General features: G+C 37.5%; 1 protein-coding gene across 1 annotated transcript in view; it reads left to right on the top strand.

Annotated features, from left to right (window-relative positions):
• Positions 1 to 261: 261 nt before the first annotated feature.
• Positions 262 to 15,108, top strand: part of LOC123311437 (neuroligin-4, Y-linked) — a 381,697-nt gene continuing 366,850 nt past the window's right edge. Inside the window, exon 1 of the mRNA XM_044895388.1 lies at positions 262 to 978. Within this exon, the coding sequence (XP_044751323.1) occupies positions 516 to 978 (463 nt within the window). The 5' untranslated portion in view covers positions 262 to 515. The remainder of the gene's footprint in view (positions 979 to 15,108) is intronic.

Below are 15,108 nucleotides of genomic sequence, written 5' to 3'. Positions count from 1 at the left end.
ATCTCTCAGATATCACAAATTTTCAAGCAACCTTTCTCCCAATGCAGATGGTACATGGGCGCTCACATTTAAACCACCATCGCCAGCGTATGCCATCCCATCAAAAGAACGAGCGCCAAATTCTCCAAGAGTGTTAAATGAATCGACGTTTGGTCCTGCTAACAGAACGTGCGCACACAGATGGCGCTTTTGCGCAGGACGTCATCCTGAGGCTCGCGACTCCAGTTATCCTGAAGAACTCCTCGCGGATCCACAGCCGATGATGCGGAAATTGTGCTTACCGGCGAGTGTCTGACTGTTTTTATTCGTTTCTTGAGCGAAAAAATCCCTTAATACTCATTGGCAATTGCAGCGTTCGCTCCCACAATGTGGGCAGGATAGACTGGAATACAACAATTCGAAAAGAGTTTTTCTCGTTCGGTTCGAAAGCTCTTTATCCCGTGCTCAAAACCATGTTTTCCCTGGAATGCGTAAAAGTTATTATGGAAATATTCCGACAAGGGCAGTCCTAAGCGATGGCCTCCGATATTCTTCTGTCCGTTTTCGCGAGTGTTCTGTTGGTGTCAGTTCTGGTCATTCAGGAGGATGTGGTTGTCGGGGAGCCGGCTGGTGAGACGCGTGTTCCTCTAACGTCGAGGACGGTACGGACCAAGTACGGTGACGTCAGTGGTGTAATCGTGACCTTGGATTCGAAGTTTTTGGAACCAGTAGAAGTTTTCCGGGGAATCCCCTACGCCAGCCCGCCTCTGGGTAGGCTTAGATTCATGCCACCAGTGACGGGAGCTTTGTGGTCTGGTATCAAAGTGGCGGATAAGTTTGGACCAGTCTGTCCTCAAAGGTTACCCGATATTTCTAACGAAACTTTGGCACTGAAGAAGATGCCTAGAGGAAGGTTGCAGTACCTGAAGAGGTTGCTTCCTTATTTGCAGAATCAGAGCGAGGATTGTCTCTATTTGAACATTTACGCGCCAGCACAAGGTAAGAGATGGTTGATACTTTGAAGCTTGATGATCAGCTTACATCATGATCGCTCACGTCAAAAAGTTATTTCATGAGAAAAATGTGTTCATTTCATGAAATCATGTTCTTTGATAGGTTACAGTCGTTAACACAGTAATCCAACTCCCCACTAACTGTTTATTTCGTCTGAATTCAGCAGGCTCCAGTATGGAAGGTATATAAAGCTGGAGAGTTTTGGATTCTCTACTTCAAGCGTGTAATGAAATGTGAATTGTTTAGGGAAATCTTGCAAAAGACTCGATGAAAAAATAACGCAAAGCTTACTTCAGTCCATTTATTCGATATGTCGAAGTGACTTCGGTGAAGTGAAGAACTGCTATTAGCATAATGTTCAGCCATGATATTGATGCATCCCAAAAAATGGTTTTCAAACAGATGGAAAATGGCGTGACTCATTAATGTCTGAAGCTTAAGAAAGCTATCCAAGATTTCAATCTGAGGGTGAATTTTTATCAGAAAGGGTTTTATTTCATGAATTCTTGATGCCAACGTAATTTTTTATCCAAGCGATGCTGCTTTTGTAGAGTGTGCAAACTCATTCAAGTGATTCTCAATTTGAATTCGAAATGAGGTTGAAGGGAGAATAACCAAGGCTACGTTTTTCTTAGATAAATCTTCTTCCCTTTATTATTGTGAATGTTGATTTTTCCAGATTCGTTTAAGGCGAATTAGCATTATTCAATTATGTTTTGGAAAGGTAGTCTCCTATCTATTGGTAGTCAGTTTTTCTTGAAGTAATTCAGAATATAAGCTAGATTTAACAAACATGATAAAAACTAATCAAAACTTTCCAACCAGTAACTTTTCTGTTTGAAAGAGCCAAATTCAATGCTGAATATATGGCAGTAACGCCGCAATATAAACGTCGAGGGCTCTTATACCGTGCATTGTGAGTCAAGGTTGTCTCGGATGAAACAGGTTGAGTGTAGATTGCGACGTATCCGTCTTCTGACATTAACTAGAGTCTGCAAAACTTGTCGCTTTGACCTAATTCATTATCGATTATTATCTCAAGTGAAGTCTTGAAAATGTCAATCGATTAAGGTGCCAACAAGTCTCTTAAGAGTTGAAAAGGCAATTTAAAGGATTTGATACTTACTTGATGAATATCCGTGGTTGAAAAAAATATCATTATTTCGAGCCATAAATGATATTCTCATATGACAATAACATTTTTATGTAGATAGAGGAAATTAATGTGAACATTTCCGCAGGTAGTGTTGTAATGCATAAAAATAAATGAATAAAAAAAAATAATGATGAATAATAAAATTGCTCTTATGGAGTGAGATAAGTCTATTTATTTGACTCGATTTGTGTACACTATACAGGGTGGACAAAGGAAGCACAAAAAAATATTGAGATTGAAGAATTCAAAATAGATAATCCCTAAAATCAAAGAGAAAATAAACCTTCATATATCTTTCTTGATTCGAACATGCTTGTTTCCCAATTTGACAGCTCCTAAGGGCTTATGTTAATATATTATAATTTAATACAAACTGAGAATATCCTTTTGACGTAAGACCTTGACATGACAATTCTTTTCCCAAATCTCCTCTCTTCACTGGAAAATTCAGAAAAATTCTACCTTCTTACTCTACTTTAAAATTCTACTCACACAGAGAGTGAAGATAGTCCTCTTCGAAAACTGTATGAAATTAAATGGTGAGTAAACGTGAAGAAATATCCTTGAATTTCCTATAAAGAAATGCTCTCGAAGAATTTCATGGGTTGTTTAATCTTCAACAGGAATCTCCCTCGATATTGATCAAGTAAATTATTGCTTTCAACCCGATAAACCCCATTCGTATACCGATATTCAATAAAACTTTACGATGAAACTAACCCGTATGTGTACTATATAATGGTGAGAATAGATTCGATACTAACACACCGTATTTCAGACATAAAAACAACCCCAACACCCGATCGTATATTTCTTGGGGGTAGCATAGCAACGCGAAAAAACACTCTCAACGCTAAAACGTTTCATTTTCCCCACGAATGTCTTGAATGTAAATGTGCCGGAACTCCTGATATATATTCGAATTCAGATTCCTCTCTGGAACACTAAATGAAGAATCAAGTGGATGAGATTTCAGGTCCGTGGATTTTTGCTTTTCATCAAGCGCAAGAATTTTATCATGTCTATTTGGAGGAAGTCGGGAAAATTTTGCTGCTTTTTTATGAGGAAGAGAATATTGGAAATGTGATAACTGAAATTTCAGTCACCGCTGATTACCACCGCTGTACGTGACTGTAAAAAAATTCTTTCTTTGAAATTCCTTGAGGGAATTGCAGTACTGGGAGTTAAATATGTATACTCCATTCACATTTATTTTAGCAGTCGGTTGGCCATGAAATAATTTTCTCAAGTTTTGGTAACTAGAACGGAGTAAGGTTCATGTAATGTCATTAATGTCATAACGCCATTGCCTCAACTGATATCAATTTTTATTACAAAAATGTCGAAAGTGATAGAAAAAAGAGACAGGGTTCCAGGAAGTGCTATTTAGAATTCAGGTCCGCTCATTCAAATAATTATACCCTGATATTCTAAAATCCACAATACGTCAGACGCTAGCGAATATATTCAATGTAAGAGAATTTATATAATGTTTCATCTGAATCCAAACGACTTATATTTCAGCTGAATATGAAGAGGATGACAAAGAATTTCCTTCTATTGGGAGACCCAAAAAAGTGGTGGCGTTTGAGAATTTTATGTTTGAGTGAATTAATGCGAAAAGTTTACTACAGGATTTTCGATGAATGTCATCGTAAAATAAGTTCCCGAAAATTGATTTTTTCTACAAGCGTGCGCGTTCAACCTTTTTCCCGCACGCATTTCAAGTTGCAAAGAGTCACTTTTCCAAAACGTGCGGGAAAAACGCCTGCTATTTCTTTCCCGCACGCAAATGCGTGCGGGAATGGATTAGCAGGGGTTTTTCCCGCACGCAAATCTTATAGAATAAATTAAATTCTATCATGTCTCTATGCACCGAACTTCAACGATGAGTAACCCATGGTAACGACATGCGGAATTACGTCTGTCATTTTATATGAATTAATCAAATGAGATATGATCTGTATCGTGCAATTGATATATTTATATATTTCAAGCGCTTGTAGAAAAAATATTGTTCCTAACTCTTGCGGAAAGTGTCTTGCCCGCACTCAACTGCTTACCCGAACTCTGCTTCGCATCGTTCGGGCAACGGCAGTTTCGTGCGGGCAAGTATCACTTTCCGCACTTGATAGGAAAATAACTATTTCCATTTTTCATTTGACTTATCCTATACATTGTAAATGTCTTAAGGTAACAATAAATACCTAATTATTATTATTATATCATTGTATTAAAATGAACAGCCACAAATACGCGCCAGTTGACCTGTTAATTGTTTATTCATGTGAAATTTTTGTTCAAAGATGAAGTTCATCTTGACTTGAAACTTGCTTTAATTTCTTTTACTTACATATATCAATTATGTTCATCACATATTTCCAGAAGAGATTCGACATTGTGATAGAATACGGAATAACAGAAACTTTTACGTAGAATGGGCAACATATCGTTGATTTAAAACCCAAATATGTTTTGACAAGCGTCATAATCCCACATTTTCGTACTATACACAGTGAAATGTGTCTAATTTCCATGGCCAACCGACTGCTAAAATAAAAGTGAATGGAGTATACTTACCTATCTGATTTCTTACCTCATTTCACCTGATGTTTAAACTTACCTTTTCAATTTAGTACCTACATGTAATAATCGATTGAGTATAGCAATTTCTTTATTACCTATTCTGCTTTATAGTCTGATGAAATATTGCCAAACCTCGCTTTTAGATAAATAGGAGAGCTTAATTGTTCTTTATATTCCATATTGTTCATCAAAATTATTTCATTCTTCAAGGTGGGTAAGCCTCTTCAAAATATCAATTCATAAATACACATTTATGAATTGATATTCAACCTATTACACAATAAGTTCCTCTATCTTTTCACTTTTTGATAATCGATTTGGTGTAGAAATACGAAGAGATTTCAGAGGGTGATACACGAATTCCAACGAAAACATTTCATGTCGATGATCTCTCAACATGATTCAAGATCATCATCAGGGCATACAGGTCTGCAAAAAGCGATGAAAAGCGTTTGAACCTGGACGAATAATGAAGCAACGGAGATCAAACGTATCTCGATTCACAACGAGAAATCAACAACCGTTCCGAAATGGGCGAAAATCCTTTTTATTTCGACTCCTGCATATCTGACTGTCGTAGGGAATGAATAAAAGCCGAACCCTATACGTGAGCTGGGCTTAGGACGGGTTAGGCATGACACAAGGGGGATTTGTTGAGTTTGACATAGTTCAAATCTGTAATGGTACCGATTTCCCTTTGTTTCATCTCGCGGAACTTATACGATGAAATATTGGACGTCAGGTTTGGGTTGGACCTTCACAAAAAAGGGTTTGGGAGCAGAATGAGAGGAAACCTGTGAAATGATAGATTTTTGGGGGGTCCAAATCCAAATACAGTACAAGATGCTCATACCTTATAAATTTTTACCCCATCGACACAAATTTAGGGGATATCGAGGGATATGGAGGAGGCAAGTCTCTGATCTTCCCATAACGATGAAGGAACAGTGCGATAGAAAGAAATAATCATTTCTTTCACACTTTTGCAAATAGTTTATTTGCATAGTGACAAATTGTTGTTGTTCAGGTTGAAAGTTATCCTCGTACAGTAATAGTAAAGACTCTCGCTTGTTGGGGTTTCCGTACTTTTTATGAAGCCTGCAACTAACGCCACTTTTGACTATTTGTTGCATTTTTCATTTTGTGAATGATTTTGTTCATTTGTGAACATATATGTTCACAAATAAAATGTGAAAAAAAGTAATTTTTCAAATTTTAATTTGGTTCATAGTATTGCATAGAAGTAATAAATTTTCAGTGCGAATTTTAGCGAGTTTTTTCCTTATTCATACAATGTATTTCATACATATAAAAATCTAAATAATTCAAACGTGGAAAGGAAACTTTGTAGTAGCACACAGCGGCTTTCATGAAACTTTGATTGTCCGATCAACGATTTGACAGTCACTCAATTTCTGAAACGAAATCACTGAAACCTTTTCATTTTTGAATACATTGAAGAAGTGGCAATTGAGAATAATGGAATGGACGTATGTGCATCATTATTTGATGCGAGTATGATATTCTGAACGATTATGACTGAATTATCAACCCAGGCAGCAAGCGTACGTCTAAATGACGTACTCAATTGGTGATTGGTCATTGAATGTGACGTTATAAAGACGTTCTTCACGTGACGTCAATATGACTTCAATAATGACGTACTAAATTGGTGATTTTCTGACGACGGACGTCATCGACGCAAAAATGACGTACTATGAACGTCATTGATGGTGACGTTATTAAGACTTCTTCACGTGACGTCAATATGACATCAATAATGACATACTCAATTGGTGATTTCCTGATGTACTATGAACGTCATTGAAGGTGACGATATAAAGACGTCTTTACGTGACGTTACTGCATAGTACTAAGTAGCGCGTGCCAGTATTGAATAAGGGTCCGTGAATTCCACACGTTACTTCATCGCTGAAGGGGCCTGTTCCGATATTGCTGGTTTTACTGGTCCGCCGTTGAATACCAATAGAACTCGAACGACTGGGCCAGTAGGCGTCGTCTCTGAAATAATGACAGTACTGTTCAGGAATATCGGAACAGACGGAAAAAGCTATGTTGCTCTGACGAGGTCAAATGAGACCGAAACCATGGCATATTGGGTAGCTCATTCAGATCGTAACTCATGTCGAATTCGTATCGGCGGGTGGTATGCATCTGAATTATTAATATTCATTGCCTTCCTCTTAAGGCGTTATCCCTTTCATAAGACGTCAAAATAACGTCATACACTGACATCAAAATAACGTCATACACTGACGCCATAATGATGCTGACATTTGACCGTCATCTAGACGTCAACCTTGAGGTCTATATGACGTCTGACATGACCTTTAAGGTACGTCATTATGACGTACGCATGTTGCCTGGGAATTGAAAACAAATTGACGTCTATTCGTCAATCAAGCGTTGATTCCCGGACCAAAATTTATGAAACCCAGGGTCAATGAGCTTGAACACATAAAAAGCAAAAAAACCAAGCTCACATCATTTTTCAAGAATCAGAAGGAAACAAAAAAATCACTATATTTCTGGTGAAAATATAATACAAAAGTGAATTTCAAACCTCAACGAAACTAAACATTTGATTTTCATATTTTCAGTTGATAAATTTGCATACGATTATTCAGCTACTTGTGAGAAGCCAATATTCAAGTTTCTTGACATTTTTTATCTCACACTTTCAAACATAGAGCAATTCTAGTCTTTTTCAAACTCATCATTTCAGTTATTCAGTGAATGATTGCATTCGATCAGAAAACTGATGCATATCATACACCTTGATAGCAACCCAAGGTGAAGAATCTTTGGTCAGATACAAATTCTGAATATTTTCTCGAACATTTACCCTTTTTTTTCTCACTTCAACCCCATCAGGCGAACACTCCTAAAAATAGAATCCGGAGGAGCAAAATCGAAGGAAAAGTTTTGCTATGTTAATCTTCCAAGTCTGGGTAGACTCTTAACTGTGATCAATATTCAAGAGACTGACTCGTCAAAGAGATGGTTTGCAATCGTAACGGACGAAAAATGTGAGGATTGTTGGAGTGCCTTTAATTAATAATCATGAAGTTAAAATGTAGTGGAGTGGTGATTCAGTTGAGAAATAGCGTCAATTAAAGTTTCCGCGAAGTTTTATCGCGAGAGGGAGACATTACATTGGTAGATGGGGAGGAATATTTTCAGTTCGTTAGTGTTAAGTTCTGCAAATGAGGTGTTGCGTATTTTTTCGATTTGGTCAATGGATAGAGCCGAGGATAAGGCCCTATAGGTAGGGTTGTTCATGAAAACATACATACTCTGAAAGCCTGAGAATGAAATAACAAAAATTTCATGTATACAGGGTGAGTTTTGTACGTATACTTCAACAGTAATTCAGATAGCAAATACTCATACAAGCTCTGATATCCATCAACAATATTTCATTTATTATCGTTGTTCATGTCATTCGAGAGTCATTTTCATATAAAAAAAATGAACAAATGAAACTCAAGTACTCTCCACCACAAGCTCTTCAATTATTCATGAAACTTTGTAATTGGTCGCAAAGACTTGGCGAACAATTTCAGTATTTCGGATATTGAGCAACTGGACAGGTGGAAATGCAATTACTTAACCCAACGAGCTTAAGAAGAAATCTGGCGATTCTCCACTGGTCTGGTAGCAGAAAGGGGGTTCCAAAGGGAAGGAAAACAGGGAACTAACCTTCTTTCCGTACCTGATTCCTGGTTATTACCTCGCTGATATAGGAGACATGAGGCACTTCACTCAAAGTTGCTCAATATCATTTTGGTTAAACCAAAAGATGATCCAACAGATATGACAAACTGCGATATATAAGAGGAATACTCGATTTCTTGAGAACTTGATTGATTAACCGACGGTTTCTGCTCGCGAGATGTTGCCATCAACTTGAACAATATCTGACACACCTGAGTCAGGCAATCAACATGTTGTTGACGATGTACCACTTTTCGTTAATTGAAACAAAAAGTGACCTGTTCCAGCATTTTTATACGAATTACTAGATACAGAAGATATGAACTTTTCACCCAACTGTATACCGAAGGGTATACAGTTATCATATGTCTGTTTTTAATTGAATGGCTTTGTTTTATTGGAAGAGAGATCCCTGAAAATAGCATATTGAGAACCGCAGAAATACCAAGCTGTACACATATTTCAAATAAAACCCTCATCCGTTGATATGAGTTGCATACCCAATCCGACAAAAACCTGATGAACTCGACAGAACCTAACCTAACCTAATCTACCTGTATACCATTGGGTATAGAGTTATCAAATTTCTGTTTTTAATGAAATGGCTTTCTCTTATTTGAAGAGAGATCCCTTAAAATAGCATATGGAGAACCGCAGAAATACCAAGCTGTACAAATATTTCGAATAAAACCCTCATCCGTTGATATGAGTTGCATACCCAATCCGACAAAAACCTGATGAACTCGACCGAAAATTTCATTCCATCAATTTCAATTATTCAATTAAATAATTCCGCTGTACCCGCGATACCCGAAACATTAGGCGAAGTTGTACAGAGGAGCTCCGGATTGGTCCGGAAACCCACAAATTTTTCCGGGCTTCAAGGCCTGTCCATCCCGTTTAACGATGCCAGGTAATTTCGTCTGGATTAAAATGAAGCGCATTACTCACTGGAGTGAAATCCTGAGGCTGAATATATTTCAATTTGTATATGTAATTTATGTTTCTCTCGAGGACATTCAATCTCTGGCGCGATGTGGAAATGAGTGAAATATGAATTTTTCATGCGGAATTGAGTTATTTCCACGGACCGGCAGTATCGGGGGTTATTTCGGGTCCTCCAACGTCGAGTGTTTTTTCCACTGTGCCCGATCCCTATTGGATATTGATCAATAGCAAAAAGAGAGCTGAATGAGGTTCCTGGAAGTGTTAGTCCGATCAAATACATTTCACAATAGCAATAAATTGAATCAATTAAAAATGGAGACACATAGTCCCACAAATAATGAATTGAAAAAAGACCTACGATGTGTGAAGTATTATGTAGAGTGTTGGCCTAATGAGTGTTTTTGACGAAAAAATAGAACACAACGGAATGAATCATTTCACCAAAATTCGATAGAAGGCGTGTCTATTCAATTCCAAGTACGGATCTGGAATTTTTGGAAAGATGCCTGTATCGATCAAGAAATGCCAGAAATCGAGAAACAAATTAAGAGACCTTGGCCAACCAAATCAAGTACAAGATAAACCGAAAAAAGATACAGGAAAGCCTGGAAAATATCAAGGCAGAAACCATTTATTATACCTCTACCAATATTGGAGTTAATAATAAATGTTCAAAGTACCTACTGGATGGAGATTGCATCATCATCAACCTAATGTTGGGTACAATTCGTATATGCTTTGGATCACTAATTTTTGTATCATTTAAGGGAAGTTTTTAATGAAGAAAGTGCTGTTATTGCTAAATATTGGGATTATAACATAGTTCAGTGTTTTTTCACTGTTATTGATTTCTCAGAGTGGCAATTGATATTGATGTTTTCAGAGAGGCTTGACATCAGCCTATAACATTTAGTTTGTATCGCTCTAAATTTCACACAACCACCGTGTTGTAATGAAGATGTAAGATTATTTGAAAAGTATTACAAGAGTCATTCGGGGCAACTGTGCGCACTTTTGGCTTTCAAGCCATACCCTGTATCAAATGTTGAAGGTAGGAAAATTTAAACATATTCATAAGATAGAGAATTTTCTAATCTATAAGAAAACATCAAAAAGCAAACAAACAAAAACGTTTTCTTCCGCAAAAAAAAATTTAATAGAGAAAGTCGGAGTGTGTTCACATGCCCCGTATTGCGGGTAAGTGTGCGCACCCTCACGGGGTAAGTGAACGCAGTGCTTAGTGAACCACACAATCAAAACAAATTACAAAATAATGTCATCAAAATGTTACAATATTAGAGAAACGCTGTTTATTGTCAATACAGAAGCGCCTTTTCACAAGCAGTGCATTATTGTTCGTGCCACAATTCTTGGTGAACACAACACTTGATACATTCCCCTGTTGGTGGCTCTTCATATTTTTCTGAACAAATAGGACAATATTGATCGAGTCTTACCCAAGAAAAATCAACAATGTCATAATTTATTCTAATGCCCATATACTGAATTTATGCGCACACTTACCCGCGCACACTTTCCCCAGTAAGCCAAAATTTGAATTGACGTTCTTATATAGTTGAGCAGCTAAGAGAACTTAAATTTTTTTATTATATATTTAGATTAAGATGCCCATGATCGAATAAAATATTGTTTAACACTGAGGGACTCGGAACTTGGACCTGGCAGAATGTGCAGAGATGCTAAAAATCAACAAGAAAACTAGTGAATGTGATTAATTTCAAATAAAAAGTTAAAGAAACGTGGCACGGCGCACTCCTATGAAAAACTAATATGGCGATTCTGCGCCCTTGCTTCACCCAAATGAACCCCGCTTTCATACATTGCATAGTCGAGATATACGCACTGCGCACACACTTACCCACTGCGCTCAGTTACCCCGAATGACTCCATTAGTCTTTCTGCTTCGAATGAACGGAAAGTGTATCTGAAATTCGTCCAATTTATGTGGAATTTTATGGTGACAATGCTGCAACTTATGAATTATATAGAGAATGCTTTCCACTGTTCAAGAATGTTGATTTCAGAATTGAAGACAAGGCACTCTTAGGACAGCTGAAACAGAAACTCTAAAGTTTGTCATTTACGTTGTGTGCGAGGCTCACAATGGCCAAAATTTTTCCATACAAGGTACAAAAAGCAGCGGACTAGATGGCTCCACAGTATGTAGCTTGAGACAAAGAATCGAAGGGAGTACTTGCTGAAGATCTGAGTCAAACGCAAGAGGCACTTGCGGAATCTTGTGAACTGAAAAGCAGTTTCAGAGGAGGTGAATCCATGGCAATTGTTCCAAAGCAAGGCAAATGGGTGACTCATGAAATGTAGACTGAGGCGTTCAAAATCGTAAAAGTCTCCAGACATTACCCTTCTTGTCATTTACGTTGTGTGCAATGGCTCACAATGGCCAAAATTATTCCATACAAGGTAGAAAATGCAGCGGACTAGGTGGCTCCACAGTATGTAGCTTGAGACAAAGAATCGAAGGCAGTACTTGCTGAAGATCTGAGTCAAACGCAAGAGGCACTTGCGGAATCTTGTGAGCTGACAAGCAGTTTCAGAATAGGTGAATCCATGGCAATTGATCCAAAGCAAGGCAAATGGGTGACTCCTGAAATGTAGACTGAGGCGTTCAAAATCGTAAAAGTCTCCAGACATTACTCTTCTTGTCATTTACGTTGTGTGCAATGGCTCACAATGGCCAAAATTTTTCCATACAAGGTAGAAAATGCAGCGGACTAGGTGGCTCCACAGTACGTAGCTTGAGACAAAGAATCGAAGGCAGTACTTGCTGAAGATCTGAGTCAAACGCAAGAGGCACTTGCGGAATCTTGTGAGCTGACAGGCAGTTTCAGAATAGGTGAATCCATGGCAATTGATCCAAAGCAAGGCAAATGGGTGACTCCTGAAATGTAGACTGAGGCGTTCAAAATCGTAAAAGTCTCCAGACATTACCCTTCTGAATACAGGTTTTTCCAATTGATGCAGCACAATTTGGCAGGTCAATGGTCAACGGCTACCTGCTTTCGCAGAAATCAAAAATTCACTACCAACCTGGATCGCCTCAGAAGTACAGTAGGTAGAAAAAAGCAGTACCCCTTGTTGGAGAATGCTTTAAAAGACCTGTTTTGTTCTGAAATAATTGTATTCTTGAAGATAAGAAGAAATGAACTTATTCGTACTCCCAATATGTCATCTCATTTTTACGCCAGGAGGAATTTTTGGGAAAAATACATTCTACTTGGATTTTTTTGGTCACAAACTTGTGTCGAAGAGCGTCTGAATCAAGTCATAATTGAAGCAGAACCAATGGTGGATTGACGATGATTCGGACTGAAAAAGCTTCTGGAAATTCAATCAACTGTTGTCTCCCGAGAGATGTACAGAATTGCAATTTCTGTTGCGTACCTACGATTCCAGCTGTATTGATTCGTCGATTTGACATAGCGTATGCAAATAACAAATTTCCAATAAATAATGATCATCACCATACCATCAGTTCACACTGGAATCAAAGAGAAGGCCGAAAGGGCCAACGTCGTTCTTGATTAACGTCCCTGCATACTGTATAGAGCTCTATGGAATTACGGATCGGCTTTTATATTATGTTTCCTTTTACGGGAGCCGAGGTTTGTGAAAGTTATTCGATTATCTCATTGGTAGATGAGTTTTCGAACACTGAACGTGATTTTCATGGATGAATAGGTAATGGTTGCTCATTACTGCTCGTCAGTATGGCAGTGTTTGGGAAACCTTATTAATTGAAATTATGTATACATACCTACTCTGCTTTTCGAATCTGAACATCTTATAGGAAGGCGTAAAGTTGGGGGTATTGTGACAAACAGGGTTGAAGTAATGTATGGAACCAAGTAGATATCTTTAAATCTTGGAAGTTTGCAGGCATAAGTTCATTGACGCATAATGTATCAGATGCCAGATTTTTTATTGGGTTTACAATTGAAGGTTTGTCAAAGTTTCATAATTTTAATAATAGGATAAAAAGTAATTCCATAATCCAAGAATAGTCATGAAACTAGGTCAGTAAGTATAATTGTCCATTGTCGTCCAAATGAATGTACTTGTTGGAATACAGCAATATACAGGGTGAGTCTTTGACTCGTACTGATATTTATAGAGTAGATTCTTGAGGTCAAATGAAAAACCTTTTTTCTATCGATTGAAATTTACTCTGGCAGGATTCTGCATTTCCTTAATCTTTTTAGGGTTTTCACTCTCAATCTCTGAAGCAAAATCAATTAAAAAATAAAATAAACGATTTGCTCCTGCGTAAATTCTTGCACTAATTTGTCAGGACCAAATCAACTAGGAAAACTTGTTGCCTGACAATGAACTGAAAATAAAGAACTGATATAGAATAGTCATTTTAAGTTTTCAAGTGCTGCGCCACTTTTGGAAAAACAAAATTACCTTTAAAATAATTTGTTAAATCTGTGACACTACACTCATATGTACACATCTGTGGATTTTTTTTAAACAGAGTTGTATTCAGCCAAAATACCGAATTTCTCAAATTTCACAGACACTTTTCGTTTTTGGACCATCAAATAACTCGAAAACGGCGCATTATACGAGAAAATATGAAGAATACTCTTATTTTACAAAACGATCAGATACTCATATTCTAACTTAGTTTCAAGAGTTCTTTGAATTTTTGGTATATTTATGGTACATAATGGTCATAATAAGAAAAGTGGAACACGTCGGTGATATTTTGTGCTCGAAAAAGATATATCAAATAAACAGATATGAAGGTTAGAAACAGTTTGTGTGAATTTTAAGCTGAATTTGTGAAAGCAGAGTTAAATCACCTAATGAAATTCAAGCTTTAGGTTATAGTTTCATCGGATTTCTTTAATGGTTATAATGTGAACTTGCTTTCATTTCATTGTTTCCCAGGCTTAAGGACCTTTGGACGATGGCCAATTGCTTAGCAATAAACAGCAGTTACTACTACCATTGTTTCTGATTAGTGAGAGTGGGTAGTAATTGACCAAAGCATATGCCTCAAATAAGGAAACGAACTTGAGCAGCCATAGAAATCTATCATTTCAAACCACTGCTTGCAGATAAGGGACATCGCTGACAACTTGCGTTGGCAGACTACTGACATGTCGTGGATGGTGGATTCTTGATTTCGTCTGCCACTCTTCTTTGGTTCTCTGAGCAAATTGTTGGAGATCTCAAGATCTGCTATGCTGGCTTTCCTTATCTGCAAATATCTCCTTGAAATATAAGATTTCTGAAGAGCGGACGCATATATCTGTAGGTATCTGTATGGAAGCTTAAATTGTTTTTTGATGAGTCCTTGATTAGACCATAAATGCCTTGGGCAATTACTGCTTATTTGGTTAGTTGAATAATCGATTAGGCCGATTAGGCGATCATGAAGCTGTATATGTGTAATTTAATTTTTTGTGTTCTCCACCTGGTCCTGTTTGGTCAAAAGAGAGCACCCTGTCTCCAGAAAAAAACTCCATTTCAAATGAACAATAATCACTAATGTAGCACTGGCTTTAGGCTCCTCTGGTTAGGCTAGTCCTGCGCCTTTTGTACACGATGGCTCTTCACGAGCTTCTGCATCCCCTTAGTAATTTCCTATTATAATATACTTCCAGTGTCTAAGCATGCTTATGTATAAATTTTCATCG

This window comes from Coccinella septempunctata, chromosome 4, assembly GCF_907165205.1.
Source record: "Coccinella septempunctata chromosome 4, icCocSept1.1, whole genome shotgun sequence".
Lineage (NCBI taxonomy): Eukaryota > Metazoa > Arthropoda > Insecta > Coleoptera > Coccinellidae > Coccinella > Coccinella septempunctata.
The sequence above is the reverse complement of the archived record's forward strand: the minus strand, read 5'-3'. Positions and strand labels throughout refer to the sequence as shown.